Source organism: Vipera berus (assembly GCF_964194415.1).
Source record: "Vipera berus genome assembly, chromosome: 8".
Classification (NCBI taxonomy): domain Eukaryota; kingdom Metazoa; phylum Chordata; class Lepidosauria; order Squamata; family Viperidae; genus Vipera; species Vipera berus.
Window position 1 is genome coordinate 7,527,137 of NC_138211.1, and position 18,364 is coordinate 7,545,500.

Here is an 18,364-nt window from a genome sequence, read left to right on the forward strand (position 1 = left end):
CATAGACTCCTGAATTTAAGAATGTAGCAACTCCTCCTCTGAACCCAAGAAGAAGACCAAGGATGGGGCCTGGGACTCTCAAACTGGGTGAAGTTAGCAGCAAAACTGTGAGGATATGTTTTCACAAATCTGAACAAAAACTCTCCTACCTCCCCCCAAAGCCCAGCGTGTCAATTTAATCCAAAGGCTACTGGCAGAGGGCTGTTATCAGCAGTACTCATATATATTAGAGAGTGGCAAGAAACAGCGGTTCCTGTTCTTGAGGGAAGAAAGCAATTTCTGTGCTGATTGTCTTTTCTATCCCTCCTCCCTCGGCTTTATCCTCTGAAATGGACGGGGCCAAGAGATTAAGAAGGGACGAGAAAAATGCATCTGCAAGAACACAGCCTCGATTTACTTTCTGCTTTCTGCCCCTCGAGGGACCTCTGCACCTCCCTTGGTTTTTAACAGGCAGTTTTTGTATTTTTGCAAAGGTGGGAAAGAAAGGCATTCGTCCAGGTTTCAATCTCTGGGAAGAGTCCGTTGCCAAATAACTCCACCCTTGTGCACCATTGGACCCCCGTGTTCTTGTCTTTACGTCACGCGCCTAGTTTCCTTCCCATTTGTCCGTTCCGCACCGTGCTAGGTTCTGCTGGATAGACACATCATGCTAAGCTATAAACTGTGAGTAACAGTTTGTGGCTGGGTTCACACAAAATGCTAGTCATGAATCATGACTTTAAAACCAACGCTGACTAGCTTTGCTCAACACATTAAATAAAAAGGCAATATGCCTTAGCAAGGGCTATCAATCCACTCTGGTATTTTCCCTAGCCAGCCTGTCAGCCAAAGATTTCCCTGTTCTTGTTTTTTTATTAAAGAGTTTTACAAAAACATTTTTTTAAAATACATATCCCCAAAACCCACCCACCCCAAACCACCCCCCTTCCCCCCTCCGCTTCCCAGAGCTAAATACAGGGTTATAGATATAATAATCATATTCTAACTAAAAATTATCCATAATATAAAATTAACCAAATTCATAATGTGCTTTAACTCCCCTTTAACATAGATACATACAAAGTACTTACACTAAAATTAATAACAATATCCCTCTAAAATCTACTCATAAGCTAAATGGAACTTTTTAGTCCCATATTTATTCTGAATATAATCTATCCATCTCCTCCAAACTGAAATATATCTTTCTTGTGAATGATCCTTCAAATAGGCAGAAATCTTAGACATTTCTGCAAGATTCGATACTTTAAACACCCATTCTTCTATGGTAGGCAAACTATCCTTCTTCCAAGATTTCCCTGTTCTTAAATAATCAGAGAACATCACTACACGCCTCTTTAGGAGGATGGGCAAGGCCGGGATAAAAGAGAAATAAGACTGCGCAAAATAAAACTGTCTATGCACCCTGTAGGCTTCCAAATATTCTCCATCAGACAGAATGTTTGCAACCCTCAGCTAACGATTCCAGATGGGCTTTGATTTTAGACCCGCTTATAGAAGGACAACCTGTACTATGACTAAACGCACCCTCGGTCAATTATCACAAAACAGCTCTGAGTATATGGCACACCTTGTGCAGGACCAGATGCCATGGGCTAGACGCTGCTTTTTTTTTCTTTAATGGAAGTTTGTTTTATAGCTTTGAAACTCACTCGGTATCCCAGGAAACCAGAACAGGAAGTTCATTCCTCCGCTTTGGTCACCTGGGATCAAAGCTCAGCTGCTGCTTTCCGAAATAAACAGCCTGTAGAACAAGCCTAAATGGATGCACAGCTTCCCCAGGGCTCCTGCAGGCATTTTGGTTTTTTAGCAGGGAGCTTCCTCCCTCCCTTGCTTTCTTCTTCCATCATCAATGTTCTCCTTTGCCTGCTGCCATTCATCTCTAGGTACAGCTCCTTTCTCCCCTGGTAGAGTAAAGGTTCAGATGCTGGGTGGAGGAAGAGAACCATCTGCTTGGAAAATGCACCGAGAGTAAACCTCATTCCCACAGAGACTTTTCTGTCCCAGGATATATCTTGATCAGAAGGATTTTGCACAGCAGTGTAGCAAGTGTAGCTTGAACAAAGAGCCTTATTTTTTGTTTGTTGGCCTTCCTTCCTTCCTTCCTTCCTTCCTTCCCTCCCTGGCAGGATCCAGTACTTGTGTGCAGCACTTCTCTGACTTCAACCCACAACACCAAAAGCTAATTTGATATTTTATTGCTAATCTTATCCAGACAACCATCAATGCTAAATCAAAACTGCCCAGCTGAGATAAATGGAGTAGTCCGTGTGAGCCTAACAGCACTGCACTCATGAGCCCTCATCTATCATCTGGAACACTCTGTTTTGGCCAAGCTTTCTCTAGAGCAGGGGTCTTCAAACTTGGCTCCTTTATGATTTGTCGACTTCAACTCCCAGAATTCCTCAACCAGTGTGCCTGGCTGAGGAATTCTGGGAGTTGAAGTCCACAAGTCCTTCTCTCCTTCGGGAGAAGGGCGGTATACAAATATAATAAATAAATAAATAAATAAATAAATAAATAAATAAATAAATAAATAAATAAATAAATAAATAAATAAATAAATCATGTAACAGCTCCCTTCAAGAAATTAACCAATGTCATGGTCTTTTAATCAATTTAATCCCAAATCCTCCGTTTTCTCCTCCAAATTTTTTAATGGGATAGAAAGTGGTAAAATATACAGGAGGGCTGTTCACTGGACTTCACGTTAACCCCATTCAAATCAATTTTAGTGATTCCCCTGAACCCACTCACTTCTTTTGCTCCAACTTCAATAATGCATTGCAATGAGCACCGAGCACATTATTGAAAGAAAGTTGTAGTGCTGGACTTAAGAGGATTGTGCATCCCATCTTAAAAGTTCTCAAGAGACCCAAAGTAGAGTTGAATGTCTTTGACATTTGCAACCTAGACCTCCCTGTATCTATCTTTTTACTGGGATTTAATACTTGTGGAAAGTTTGGCTGGTGCCTTCTTGTTCACACTTAATTTGCTCTTGACTCCTCTTTGCACCTTCCAGCAGAGCTGTGAAGGACTTTCCAATTTAGGAAACACATGGTCTGATAAGAAGGGTGAAAGAAACGGAAGACCAGCAGTCCTGTTAACACCTCAAAGTCTTCCAGCGATCCTCACTAGACCATCTTCATGTTGATATCCAAAGAATGTTTCTTTGAACGTGTCCAAAACCAACGTGCTTGATTTGTGAAGAACTGGGAAATTGAGTTGATTGAGAACAAGTGACCATCTGGGAATATATTCAAACAAACCAGCATGACATGAGGCTTCTCTGTCTCTTCCCTAAATATAAAGTGAGAGCAAATCCCATTCCTTATTAGCACTGATGATGTTACCTAGCTGGGTAATGAAATGTCTTCCAGAAAACAATCAAGCTCAGAGAGAGCGTCAAACAGCCCCCCTCATTTCAATCCTGAGATACAAATATTCTCCTTTATTGGTTCTCTGTCACTCTTGGTTATCACAATGTCAGGCTCCTTTCTCTTTCTCTTTTGAAAAGAAGCGATGGGGAAAAAGTAAGAACTTGACATGGTGACATTTTAGGGGAGAGGGAAAATCCAGAGAAAATGGTCCTAGACCTAGCCATCACTGGCTACGGCTCTGTTTAGTCCTAACATGGAATTCTGAAGGATTATATTGAGTGGGAAGGAAAAACCACCCAAACTGCCACGCTACGTAATAATTTTCCAGCAAATATTTCTTGAAAATAACTGCTTCTTTGCAGGTCTCAGGACTGTGCTATAAAACCTGCTCTACTCTGCAACACCCTACATATATTAGTCTCACCTTCTAATCGAAAGAGTTGGCAGTCAGGAATCCTATAGTATTAAATTAGTTTTATCATTGGATTTCTGCTGCCACCAGGTTTATGACAAAATTTGGTGGAGGCAATATCCACTCTGATTCTCCTCCCCCATTCCAGTTTGCTTCTTCTTAGGTGGGTGAGGGAAATCTCAGCTATACAGAGATGCTAAGCTCACAAACATGGAAAATGGTAGGAATTGCAGACTGGTTTCATTCTCCTGAAAATATCAATCAGAATGGAAGGCATTGTCTGTATTTGTGCATTTGTGTCAGTGTTGCTCCTTTGCAGTACTAATCAGAAAGTTTACATGAGTCTGTATAGTGTATGATGTTACACAAACAAGCCCTAGCAGCTGCTGTAGCAAAGTAAATTAGTAGCTGTTGCAGACAGCCATGAAAACAATAATAAACATGTTATGAGCAAGGCAAAACTCTATTGTGTTCAATCTCTGACTTGCCAATTAAGTGCCTACAGATATTGCATAAGCCACCCTTGACTTTCCATGATAAAAGAGGAAGTACATAAATATACTTCAGAAGACTTTATTTTAATTTCCCCTTTCTATTCAAAGCCTCATTTATTAGTGATTTAATGCATCAAGCCTTTTGCTTGTGCAACCCCTTTAAAGACCTGACAGTTGATTCATCTATCGTATAATTGAGGTTACACAGCATGTTAAATTATAATTTGCTTTTGCATAATTGAATATCTATATCATCTATCTATCTATCTATCTATCTATCTATCTATCTATCTATCTATCTATCTATCTGGATTAGCAGCTTTAATTAATTCCTCACTTATATTTGACAATTAAATTTAGATTATGGAAAAGATAGCCTGATTAATCAAACCTATTTAGTGAAGTTACAGTAATAGTAACTTCAGCACTTGCTTCCTATCACTGGCCAAAGCTTTCTGTCCCAGTTAAATGTCTAGTCCCTTTTCAAAGGCAATCCCATGTCAATTTTAGTAGTCCAAAGAGGATACCAACACAGTGCTAGGCTGCATTAACAGAGGGATAGAATCAAGATCAAGTGAAGTACTAATACCACTTTACAATGCTTTGGTAAGGCCACACCTGGAATACTGCATCCAGTTTTGGTCACCACGATGTAAAAAAGATGTCGAGACTCTAGAAAGGGTACAGAGAAGAGCAACAATTTGAAGGTTGCATACCTAGTCGGGCCCTTTGAAATTTGTTGATAAAAATGTGACAAACCATTGAAAGAAATGTGACAAACCATTGAAAGAAATGTAGGAATAGTCTCCTATAATCAAGCTTCAGGGAGACAAAAGAGGTCAAAACTGAGAAGAGATCTAGCAGAAATAAATAAATCAGCAGACAGGAAATCAATGTTAAATGCAAGGTTGTATCTAAGCCAGAAAAAAAAGTTTAATTAAAGATAGTGATGCCTTTATATATACAAGCAATAAACATGTCTGACACTTTGAGCTCAGCTTTACGATTTGAGGAATTGAAAAATCTGTTGCAGTTTGCTAGAAACCGCAAAGACAAGCCCTGCCTACCCTAGGCTAGTTGTTAGTTAAGGACCTGAGAAAAGTGATAACGCTGTTTTGTTTTTTTAAATTTACTCTTTAGGAAAATCTAGGTAAAGAACACACAGATTTTTGAGGTAGGAAACCTTGCTCTGAATTTTAGTGCCAGAGAATGAGATGATTAAATGTATAGACTCGGATAAGAAAGAGACTAAATGGGTTTTCCCCCCCTCAAAATTGCATTTAGACCTATTGCCGTCAGATTTCCTATATTTTAAGCAGGGGAAAGAAATGTATATTGATTCATACATCAAAAAATATTTGTATCTCAGGGTTGAAGTGTGGGATTCTTGACACTTTCTTAACTTGTTTTTTTTTCATTACCCAACTAGGTATTGTCATCACTGCAAGAGAGGAATGCAATTTGTTCTCTTTTTATATACAAGTGACTATATAATAAATATATGATTGATATATTTATTTCATCTACATCCCACCCAGGCATATAAATGGAGGTACAGAGTAGATTTTTTTTTAAAAAAGAGCCCAGTCACATTCCATTTGAAATGACTTTGACCTTGATTACAGCAGAACACGGTGACATTTTCTTTTGCTAGAAAAAATTGTGATGGATTGCTCTGAAATCACAAATGACAGCTGGCTTGAATTGCCATCCAAAAAGGACTATTTGATTTTGAACTCTTTTTTTTTCATTTGGCGCAGGGAGATGGGAGTCAGTTAATCTCTAGGCCATTTACAGAGCACCTGTAATCTGAGCTTAATCAATTTTCTAGGGATGGAGGCTTTTAAATCTGTCGCTGAAGTTGGAGTTGATGAATGTGTCGGTCGATACCATGAAAGTGCAACATTTGGATCCTGTTGGCAATAATTTATTGTAACTTGGTAGGCAGGAATATGAATACTTGGTTGAAAAGCAATTCAAGGGCATTTTCAAGCACACAGGATGAGCTTCAACTCATTCGGTGGTGAAAGCAAACCAGTCACGACCGTGATGAGTTCATCTGTGTGGCTTTAACACCTTTAAATACACCTTTCATGTTCACTTAGAACATGCTTGGTTTAAAAATAATGTTAAGCGTGAATGTTCCCCCACAGGAAAAAAAAACGAAAATTTGGAATTTATATGTATCCATTGCTAAGGGTAGACATGAATCCAGAGAGGCTTCATTGGTAGGAAAGTAGGAAAGATACTCCTTTGCACCTTATGAGAGAAGCACAAGCAAAGAAAGCTTACATTGGTGTCATAGGTAAAGGTAAAGGTTCCCCCGCACATGCGTGCTAGTCGTTTCGGTGCTCATCTCCGTTTCAAAGCCAAAGAGCCAGCGCTTGTCTGAGGACGTCTCCGTGGTCATGTGGCCGGCATGGCTAGATGCCAAAGGTGCATGGAACACTGTTACCTTCCCACCGCAGTGGTCCCTATTTTTCTACTTGCATTTTTTACGTGCTTTCGAACTGCTACGGTGGGTTGGCAGAAGCTGGGACGAGTAACAGGCACTCACTCTGTTACGCGGCACTCAGGATTCGACCCGCCAAACTGTCGACCTTCTGATCGACCTTCTGATTGACAAGCTCAGCGTCCTAACCCACTGAGCCACCGCATCCCTATTGGTGTCATATTCACCTTTAAATCCACATATCTATGGAGATTCTCAGTCATTTAGGTCATAGTTATCCCAAAGGCGCTTGGTCACCAGGCAACCGGACTTCCTTGTTTTTTCTCTGAAGATGTTCCACTTCTCATTCATCTTCAGAAGCTTCTTGGATGAGAAGTGCAACATCTTCAAAGGAAAAACAAGAAAGTCCAGTTGCCTCATGAACAAGAGCCATTGGGACAACTTTAAATCCACAAACTCTTTGTAAAGGAACCATGAGTTTACATGTTCTACCAATCTGTGTTCTGCTTACTCTTGTTCTATTAACTGACCCAGAATTAGCCAGGTTCATAAAACAGGGTGATTTATATTACAGCCACAGTGGCTGAGGCCAAACAATTCACTAAACTTGAACCATTAATCCACATTTTTATTGCATTATTTAAAATAAAATAATATGCCCAGCTCCCCCAAATCCTCAAGGGGTTGTGTAAATCTAGCTGCAATGTGACAAATGTTAAATCTGAGCTTCAGCAGCCTTTAAGAGGGGGATCTCATTAGATATATATAATTGAAGGAGAAAATTGATGAAAAGAATTTGCTGGCAGGTTTTTTTTAGTGAATCATATGGCCCACACGCTAAGGGTTGTTCATCATCTTGACCCAGAGGTGCAAATTTCCTCTCTAGGATCAGCTCGGTTCTATGAGTGCCATTGACTTGTTCTTACTGCCTCACATGCATTTTGATTTGGATGAACGTATGCTTGTTTCACCTTGTTTGCAAAGAAGCAAGGACAGCCCAGCTCCTACACTTTGATTCTCTTTCATACGACCTTGATTTTCGGCAGTGGAGATGCCGTTATAAATAACTTGAAAGCTTTTAAATTTTCCTCGCTTCTTAATTAATTTAACCTCCCAACCACATGCCAAACTATGGCTTTTGTCTCTTCTGACGACGTGTCATCTTTTGCCGTCCTGTTGGCTCCAGATTCTACCAGCAACATAGCAAAGGAAGCTTCTAATCGGATATTCCTTATTTTTCCAGCACAAATAAGATTTGCTGTAGCCTCATCTCTGTGGTTCGGTGTTCCTGTTGCTAATGAAAATGCTAAATAATACATGGGTGATAAGAAGCAGTGAGAAGTATAGTATCTGGGGAAGTAAGAAGGACATTCTGTATTTAGAATTAGCTATAGCAGAATAACAGACTAACAGTATTGGAAGGGACCTTGGAGGTCTTCTAGTCCAACCTGCTCAGGCAGGAAACCCTATTACCCTTTCAGACAAATGGTTGTCCAATCTGTTCTTAAAAACCTCCAATCTTGGAACACTCACACCTTCTGGAGGCAAGTTGTTCCACTGATTAATTGTTCTAACTGTCAGGAAATTTCTCCTTAGTTCTAGGTTGTATCTCTCCTTGATTTGTTTCCATCCATTGCTTCTTGTCCTACCCTTGGGTGCTTTGCAGAATAGGATGATCCCCTCTTCCTTGGGGCAGCCCTTTAGATATTGGAACACTGCTATCATGCCAGCCCTAGTCCTCCTTATAATTAAACTAGATATATCCAATTCCTGCAATCTTTTAGCCTCCAGTCCCATAATCATCCTTGTTACTCTTCTCTGCACTCTTTCTAGAGTCTCAACATCTTTTTTATACCGTGATGACCAGAACTGGATACAATATTCCAAGTGTGGTCTTACCAAGGCATTTGCTTACCAAAACAAAGGATATATCTTCATATGAAGACTGGATTGTCCCATTCTATAGAAAAAGGCACAGATATAAGGCCGGTTGAATCATTTTTCAGTGTCTCTCAATGCAAAGAGTTTAAATCTTTGCATCTTGAAACAAAGCTTTCAGTATCTCAAACCGTCAATATGGCTGTTGTGAAATTTTGAAAACCCGGCGACACCATCAGTAGAATGCTGATAACATTCTGTTGTGGTACTTCCATAAAAAATGAGATTATCCCCAAAGTCCTAAATCATGGCAAAGAGGGTTAGCTCTCCTCCTTCCACGAAGGAAAGAATTAAAATGGAGCCAGTCTCTCTAGCCAAAAGTTAAGAAAACTTTCTGAAAGTTTTGAAAAAATAATAATAATCCAACCTGTCTCTCTATGAAAAAAAAAATCTTATTGGACCTGCGGATTCCCTTGGAAAGCCATTGGGAACCTCAGTTTTTAATCTATCATAATTTTAATCTGCTATTTTTTTAAAAAAAAATGGGTTCTGCTGGCCTGAGAAACTTGCCTATTATTTTTAAATTGTTCAATTCTATATTATTCTTATTCCCTTTCACCAACTCTCTGTTGTCCCTCCATGATTCCAGACAGATTTTGGATTCCACTCGTGCGGGTTGAACTTCGAACAAAGAAAAACACCTGAATTTGACTGGAGCAGACCAAGGGCAACATGACAAGGTGGGAACAGAAGGGGGAAGCAAAGAGGGAAATAAATACGTGAACATCCAAGCTGCATCTGAGCAAACACAGTCTGGTTTTCTTTATCCTTGAAGGCAAGTGAAAACAAAATTAGCAGTCACATTCAGAGCCAAAATATGGATAGAAATATGCAGTGCTTTTTTGTAAAAGAAAAAGGTGCCGGAACTCACACATGTCATACAACCCGCCTTGCCTACCCTACAAGGTTCCATCCAAAAAAGGTGCCGGAACTCCGTTCTGAGCGTTCTAGGAGGAAAAAAAGCCCTGGAAATATGTATTGTGGTCCCTTTTTGGGAACTCAATGCTGGGCGCATTCAAGGGTGTGAGAAAGTTCTTAGTGGGTGAAATTTCATTCAGCTTTCTTGGCCTCTTATTTCTACAACTACCAGCAGCATATATCCATACAGTTCTATCTTGTTTGCAATGACAGTGTCCTTTTGTTCAAAGGAGGTACTGTATGATACTAGATGACTGGATGGATGCCTCTGAAAAATAATATGAATATCGGGATTTGGGAAAAGACCACAAAATCATAGGAGACACCAGAAGAGTGTTGTGGACAGCAGGACGAATTTGATAGACACAAAAGTTCATTCAAAGTCCAGTTCAGTCTTTATTTTTATTTTTTTACAAAGTAACTGCAAGGAAGTTCTCCCCACTTCGAAATCTTTGCTGTAAAAGGACCATGTACCACACTGGTCTGTTGAGAAATGCAAGAAAGAAATTGCATCAAAGCAGTCGGAGGTTTTTTTTTTTTAACAGATGGTACAGGGCATGTGTTGCTGTTCACCTTTTTTATTCTAGTCGTCCAGTTCCCACCATTTCAGACCTTTCCTACCTGCCTCCCCAATAATGGGTTAGGATCTGATTATGAGTCTTATCCTGAGTGGACTAAAAAGAAATTGATTAATTGGGGGAGAGGTCTTATATCAACCTTACGCTTTCCTAAGATAGCTGATGCCTTCCTCTTACAATGCAGTGCTCTGACAATCTGGTCAACATACTGTAGATATGATGAGTAAACCTAAGATTAATTATATTTAAATGCATTAACATTACAATTAACATAATAAAATATAAATCTTGGAAACTAGATTTGATCATTTCATTTAAACCCTCATTTTGTGGTTCAGGTACAGCTTCAGCGACTTTGTGATTTTGGAATCTCTCTTTCTCTCCCTCCCTCCCTCCCTCCCTCCCTCCCTCTCCCTTTCTCCCTCTCTTTCTCTCTACCCCTCTCTCTCCCTCCCTCTCTCCCTCTCTCTTTCCCTCTCTCTGTCCCCCTCTGTCCCCTTCTCTCTCCCTCTCCCCCTCTCTCCCTCCCCATCTCCCTCCCCCCTCTCTCTTTCCCTCTCCCTCTCTCCCCCTCTCCCTCCCTCCCTCTCTCTCTCCACTCTCTCCCTCCCCCTCTCCCTCCCCCCTCTCCCTCTCTCTTTCCCTCTCCCTCCCCCCTCTCCCTTTCTCTTTCCCTCTCCCTCTCTCCCCCTCCCTCTCTCTTTCCCTCTCTCTCTCCCTCCCTCTCTCTCTCCACTCTCTCCCTCTCCCTCCCTCTTTCCCCTTCTCTCCCTCTCTCTCCCTCTCTCCCTCTGTCCCCCTCTTTCCCTCTCCCTCTCTCCCCCTCCCCCTCCCCCTCTCCCTCTCTCTTTCCCTCTCCCTCTCTCCCCCTCCCCCCTCTCCCTCTCTCTTTCCCTCTCTCTCTCTCCCTCCCTCTCCCTCCCCCCTCTCCCTCCCTCTCTCTTTCCCTCTCCTGCCAGTCCAGAAGGTAGATGAAAGTGTCTGTGGAATTGTTGAAGGAGGACATGTTATGGATGCTAGTTTGAATACCTGGGGTTAAGGCAGGGTAGAAATGTAAGAAATAAGAAACCTTCTTTAAAACGTCCTTTAGACAATCCAAAAGCCAGTTGGCCATTGAGTTCCTTATTCATTTGAAGCTACTACATGAATAGTCCTTGTTTCACTCTCACAAAAACCAAACCCCTAATACTTCAGATCAGAAAATATAATTCCTTTCCTGCACTAAATGATATTCTTTCATATTTTAGCTGAATTCACAGTAGACAGAACCCTCAAAACTAAATAATCACATCTACATCCTATCACACAGAAAGTTACAACAGACATTTGGCCAAACACACAAGGCCTGTTCCTGACCCCATTATCCTTTCCCTCTTTTTATTCATCAATTAGCATTTCCAATAAATTAAGCGGGGAGGGGGGAGAAACCCCCATAGCTACATTTGTTCCATCGAATTTCCATTTCTTCCTTTCAAAATGTGCAAAAGATGCACATTGCAAGAAACAGAAAAACCAACCAGCTTCAAGATATGTGATCATCTACACTGCCATTCCATTTCCTTAAGCTGGTTAGTTTTAATGTGTCCTCAAAACGGTGAGTAAAATCCTTACAGTAATCTCCAGGATGGAGTTGGAGAAACTCAAATTGCATGGAAAGGTACAGCTCAATCCAATAATATCCACGCGAGTGAGAACATTATCTTCTAGACTTAGGAGGTCCCATTTCTTCTTCTGCCCCTTCTGTGGCAAGGGAATCTGAATTTCCTATCATCATCAAGTCTTAATGTTCTAGAAACAGGCTCTCCTTCACCTCTCCTGCTGTTCCATTGTTTCCGTTCAGTTCGATTGCCTCTAGGCCTTCGTTTCTATGGTCTTCTTTCTCCATCCCTTCCCGCTGTTCTTTCTCCTCTTCTGCTTCTTTGGTTTCCACTCCATTCAGGAGGTTCGTGGTTGATAGGTGGCTGAGTAGCGGTCCTTCTCTGAAAGACTCAGCCAGTTCTTTGGCACAGCAAGAAGGTGTATTGGTTTCATACGTGTTATGAAAACTGTTGTAGTCAACCTCATAAAAGTCCTTCTCTAGGGTAAGGACAGGGGTGAAGCGGTGCCCCCAAAGCACTTCTTTGTCCATGTAGGAGCTCCGAGCCTGGCAAGTCATCCCTGTAAGACAGAATAAATAAACAAAAACAGAGATTCAGTAGATTTTAGTGAATACTAAAAGCATGGCCTTCTCTGATGCTACAATGGGAAAATATAATGTCCAGATCGATGACTTTTTTCTTCTATACTTGAACCAAAACATTTTACCACTCTTTCTCAAACTTGGCAAGTTTAACAGGTAAGGAGTCAGTAGCAAACTACTTCTGAAGATCCTTGCAAAGAAAACCTCAGGGTCCAGTCTTCAAGAATCGGACGTGACCGAATTGGGGGAGAGGGGAAGATGCCTATGAGTCTTGCCATAGTAACAGCAAGGTGAAGAAAAAGGACAGAAAGAGGCTGTGGGTGGAGTCAAGAGGGGAATCGGCCTAGAATTAACAGAATTCAAGAGGGGTTGGTCACAGGACTTTGGGAACATAATATGTTCCCGATGTCCTGTGTCCAACCCCTCTTGAATTCTGTTAATTCTTATCTAGCTTAGCACTGAGCATTAGTTGACTAGATTCTTGTCTATAGGCAAGAGCAATAAATTAGCTTAATTGGAACTTCACATTTGATCCTGATTCTTTGCCCGTGACATGAGGCAGGCAAACTCATAGTGAGGGCCTTGCTGTATTATAAAACCGATTCGGGTTTGCTTTCCTTTGCAATCAAAAGAAATCCTCCATGGGGTAAAAGCCTTACCAAAAGTCTGTGTTTCAAGGCCGTCGTTTGAAAATTAAAAGCCATAAATCTGTGAGTGGCCAATTGTCAACAAAGAATGTTCTGAAAGCTTGAAGAAAAGCGAGCAATAGCTGCCCCCAAATTATACTTTTTAATGTTCTATAATTGAATCAGCCAATGCATTCATTATGTAACTCAGACGAATTGGAGCAAATAACTTAGACAAAAAAAAATAACTTAGACAAAGTGGAGCACATACTGGCCACACAGCCTCTCTGGTTTTTCTTTTTTGTTTGTTTTATTATTTTGCTTTTACAGGCAGTCCTCGACTTACGGCCAAAATTGAGCCCAATGTTTCCATTGTTAAGTGAGACATTTGTTAAAAGTGAGTTTTGACCCGTTTTACGACCTTTCTGGCCACAGTTGTTAAGTGAATCACTTCAGTTGATAAGTTAGTAACCCGGTAGTTAATTGAATCTCGCTCCCCCATTGATTTTGCTTGTCGGAAGGTCGCAAAAGGGGATCATGTGACCTTGGGACCCTGCAACCGTTGTAAATCTGAGCCAATTGCCAAGCATCTGAATTTTGATCATGTGATCGTGGGGATGCTGCAATGGTCATAAGTGTCAAAAATGGTCATAAATCACTTTTTTCAGCACCATTGTAACTTTTAATGGTCAATAAATGAACTGTTGTAAACCGAGGATTACCTGTATAATGTCTTTTTTCCCCTTTGTAGTAAGGGCTCTTCTATTTCCTGGGGAACCCTGAAGTAAAGTGATGTCATCAAATGTGAACCCACACCTACACAGACTTTGTTAGAAGGTGTCAATATTCCAAAGGACCATGGGTTTTGAGTCCATCTAAATATTCCACAACAAAGCTTTGAAAATTTGCCTTCACTGAAATCTCCAAACATTCTTTGGCTCGTCAGATATTTGGCAGATCGTCCTATCTGCTGACATTCAGATCCAGCTTCTCACGTAAAATGATCTTCAAGGGATAGACAGCCTGTGCAAAGTTCTTAAGAGGGAGTAATTGTCACACAGAAATGATCCGGTAAGTGACTTAACAGTCCTCAATACGGCGCAACACATTTTTCACTCCAAGGTAAATCCCAGTGAATCCAATGCGATTTTCTCCTGGGTAAATTACATAAGACTTCGGCTTTCGTTCAGCTTATGATTACACATTCATTTAAGTAGCCTGGAAAGCCTTCTTTCCAATTACACTTCAAAAACACGAAGGGCAGATTTGAGAAAGCAGGTTCTGAATAGCAAAATTAGAAAATGAATCTGCCAAGATTAATTTAAGGGTTGTTTTTTTATTCTGATCTCTGACATACCGACATCACGGGATGGAGGTATTTCCATAGGATCATTGTTTGCATTGAAAGCTGTCCTGAACTGACTTCTGCAAAAACCAAAATACTGACACCCAACCATGGTTTAAGTCTTGATGACCAATAGAAAAATGTAAAGGAAGTCCCCCAAGAAACACCTTGATTCCTCGGCTACTATTCGTTCTGGATCAACAACATTTCAGAGAATTGTTTTATTAGATTTACAAATAAAGGAAAATAAGATATTCTTTTTTTGAAACAGGATAGTACTTCATTTCCAAGTTAGACCTACTACTGCTTCTATGTTGTTGTTGTTGTTAGCTGCGAAGTCATGTCCGACCCATCATGACCCCATGGACAACGTTCCTCCAGGCCTTCCTGTCCTCTACCATCTTCTGGAGCCCATTTAAGCTCACGCCTACTGCTTCAGGGACTCCATCCAGCCACCTCATTCTCTGTCGTCCCCTTCTTCTATTGCCCTCAATCTTTCCCAGCATGAGGCTCTTCTCCAGTGAGTCCTTTCTTCTCATTAGGTGGCCAAAGTATTTGAGTTTTAGCTTTAGGATCTGGCCTTCTAAAGAGCAGTCAGGGTTGATCTCCTCTAGGACTGACCGGTTTGATCGCCTTGCAGTCCAAGGGACTCGCAGGAGTCTTCTCCAGCACCATAGTTCAAAGGCCTCAATTCTTTGGCGCTCAGACTTTTTTATGGTCCAACTTTCACTGCCATACATTGCAACTGGGAAGACCATAGCCTTGACTATACGCACTTTTGTTGACAGGGTGATATCTCTGCTTTTTAGTGTGCTGTCTAGATTTGCCATGGCTTTCCTCCCCAGGAGCAAGCGTCTTTTAATTTCTTGACTACAGTCCCCATCTGCAGTGATCTTGGAGCCCAGGAAAATAAAATCTGTCACTACCTCCATTTCTTCCCCATCTATTTGCCAGGAATTGAGAGGGCCGGATGCCATGATCTTGGTTTTCTTAATGTTAAGTTTCAACCCAAGTTTTGCAGTCTCCTTCTTCACCCGCAACAAGAGGCTCTTTAGTTCTCCTTCACTTTCTGCCATTAGAGTGGTATCATCTGCTTCTATATCCCTGGACAAAGAATCATCCAACACTTTCAGATAATGAAGGTTTTAAAAATCACCCAGAAGAAAACCAAGATTAAAATGGTTTCACCAAACAAAAAGAGAAACAGCTGTCAGGATTGCTAAGAGGAGTCCATAGTTTAATCTCTCATCAGCAAAGAAAAGGCAGCCCAAGCTGATTCCAGCAAATGTCAAAGACAGAATCTGCAATTAATGTCATCAGTAGACAAATGTTTTATTAATACTCCAGAATGCCAAAGAAATAAAGGTAACTGATTTGGACATAACATTAACCTCTTTATGACTGCAAGACCCACATCCAACAAAGCAATACTGAGTTGCGAAAAAACCATTTTTGAAGGGCTGAGTTATGAACATCTTTGTTGAATAAATGGCTAATTTATTTTAGCATCCTGTTTAAAATAGAGGTCATGAGATGGTTCTACGTTACTCACAAACAGATGTATATTATAGCTCATCCTAAAGATTGTTTGGTCTTCACCGACCAATACACGGGCTAATCCATTAAATTAAATTTCAGTTCAGTAATGCATGCATGGCCAACAAAGAATGTTCTTCACATTATTCCTGCTATGAAATTATGGGTTATCTGTTTAGGATCATGAATACCTAGAACTACATTAGCAAAGGTAACAAAAGTAAAATGTATTAGTTCATTAATGAATGGTAGCGATGCCTCCCAGCTTCCAGAATCTTAAAATAATGGAAATGGAAAACCATACTACATGGGCTCATATCTTTACAAGTTATCAAACGTTGCCTCCTTTAGCATCTGAATGTTTGACATCACCTTTAGGAAAAATAGCACCCACCCTCTGAAGGCTTACCTGTTGCTTCCACCATCCCTTCTAAAATGACAACAATTTCAAACTCTTCCTTCTCCAACTGGGCACGTGACATCTCCCAGAAGGGGCTTTTCTCATTGATTTCATGTGAAATGATGAGTGGGGATACCAGGAACAGCCTGTCGTCCCCTGTGTCAAATCCCACGTTGATGTCCGTTTGGTTCAAGGGGATGAATTCCCCTTCTTTGGTCTGTTTGGATTTAATCAGCTTGGCTCGAATAGATGCCTCTACAATGTGGGAATTCCTTAGATCTCCAACCCGGAACATGAGACACAATTTCTCATCCCGCATTGAAATTACAGCGTTGTTAGAGAACATGAGGGTCTCCGCCCTCTTCTTTGGTTGGCTGATCTTCACAAACATGCACCCCACCATGAAAGCATTGACTATGGAGCCCAGGATTGCTTGGACTAAAAGCAGTATGATGCCCTCAGGACATTTTTCAGTGATCACCCTGTGGCCATAACCAATGGTGGTCTCGGTCTCAATGGAAAACAGAAAGGCGGAGACAAACCCACTGAGGTTGTCCACACAAGGGATCCAATCTTCATCTTCCACATGGTCCAGATCTCCCCGGATATAGGCAATGAGCCACCAAATGAAACCAAAAAACAACCAAGTGATGGTGTAGACCATGGTAAACACAAGCAGGTTAAAGCGCCATTTGAGATCCACCAAAGTGGTGAAAAGATCACTGAGATATCGGTAGGTTTCGTGGACATTTCCATGATGAACGTTGCACTTGCCCGTTTTTTCCATGTATCTCTGGCGGGGTTTCTTGTTTTCAGCTACCAAAAGACGTGTTCGGTCCGTGGCAATGGGGACATCATCCCGGGCTTGTTTGGGAATCTTCTTTTGTTCTCTGGGGGTGACACCAATTTCCATATCTTGATTCATGAAGATTCTTGAATCTCCAGCCATGGTTGGGCTACAGAACAGGGGAAAAAAAAACTTTACTAACTTATTAGAATAAGTAGAATTGTTTTCCTCAACCTACTTGTCTCTTGATATTTGTGACTACAAGCCACGTGGGCTGATAATGATGGGAACTGACATCCCAACCATTTGCAGAATAGCAGTTCAGGGGAAGTAGATCCAAATCTTTCGATGAGTGTTTTCAGGCGATTATAGTACATTTTCATGGGCACTTACACAGTGATGATTCACTTTATCCATAAAATGATCTCCACCTCCCTCTTTTTGTTTCCTTAACATTTACCAATTGAAGTGTCAGAAGTACCCTTTCCTCCTCTTCCCCACCCCCACCCCCGAAATCTACCTGGATTTATTCAGTAAAATTGCACAAGACATTTGAAAGAAGTATTTTGCAAAATGCATTAAGCAGAACAAAATGTATCTCAGAATCTTTTGTAAAGACTGAATGGCTGCTTTGAAAATTTTTCCTAGCTGTCTCCACAGGGATGTACATGGATAGACTCTTTGCAGCATTGTTGGTTCCAATGAAGGTATCGCCTATGCACACAGGAAAGTACATGCTCATGCTTTCTAGTTGTCTAGCTATCTAGCTATTATCTACCATCCATCCATACATCCATCCAGTCAATTTATATACCCATCCATCTCAAAACAGAAACTCTGAGACAGGAGTCTCCAATCTCTGGTCCATGGACCAGCACCAGGCCACAGTATGCCATAAACCAGGCCATGCAAACAAGCAAAGCCCCATCCACAGGATACAGGCAGCATGTGAAACCATGCTCCCTCCGGTCCACGGAAAAAAACCTTTCTCCATGGAACCAGTCCCTGGTGCCCAAAAGGTTGGGGGGTGGGGGATGGGCACTGCTCTGAGAGACACACAATTATAAAAACAATTGTAAACAGTTATAACAGAATCAAAAAAAAAGAAATCAAATAGAACTAATGTCAGTTCTTTGAAATAGGCCAAATCAAGAAAGAGACGGCAAGGATTATAAGAACGCTGCTTTATTATTATAGGGTTATTTTGGATTTCTTTCTCATGCCTTCTCTTGTCCCTGGACCGTTTCTCTTATTTTTTTTTTATTTTTTCTGAATACATTCTTCAAACTTAGCTCTACATTTCTTTATACTTAGGTAAA

At 41.0% G+C, this 18,364-nt stretch overlaps 1 protein-coding gene across 1 annotated transcript; it reads right to left on the minus strand.

The window, feature by feature from the left end:
• Positions 1 to 11,952: 11,952 nt before the first annotated feature.
• Positions 11,953 to 17,210, minus strand: KCNJ5 (potassium inwardly rectifying channel subfamily J member 5; the record flags this gene model as incomplete). Its single annotated transcript, XM_081333405.1, has 2 exons — positions 16,268 to 17,210; positions 11,953 to 12,329 (listed from the first exon to the last, which is right to left on the minus strand). The coding sequence occupies exons 1-2, from the start codon at positions 17,205 to 17,207 to the stop codon at positions 11,953 to 11,955; spliced, it is 1,317 nt and encodes a 438-aa protein (XP_081189531.1). The 5' UTR covers positions 17,208 to 17,210.
• Positions 17,211 to 18,364: the final 1,154 nt, after the last annotated feature.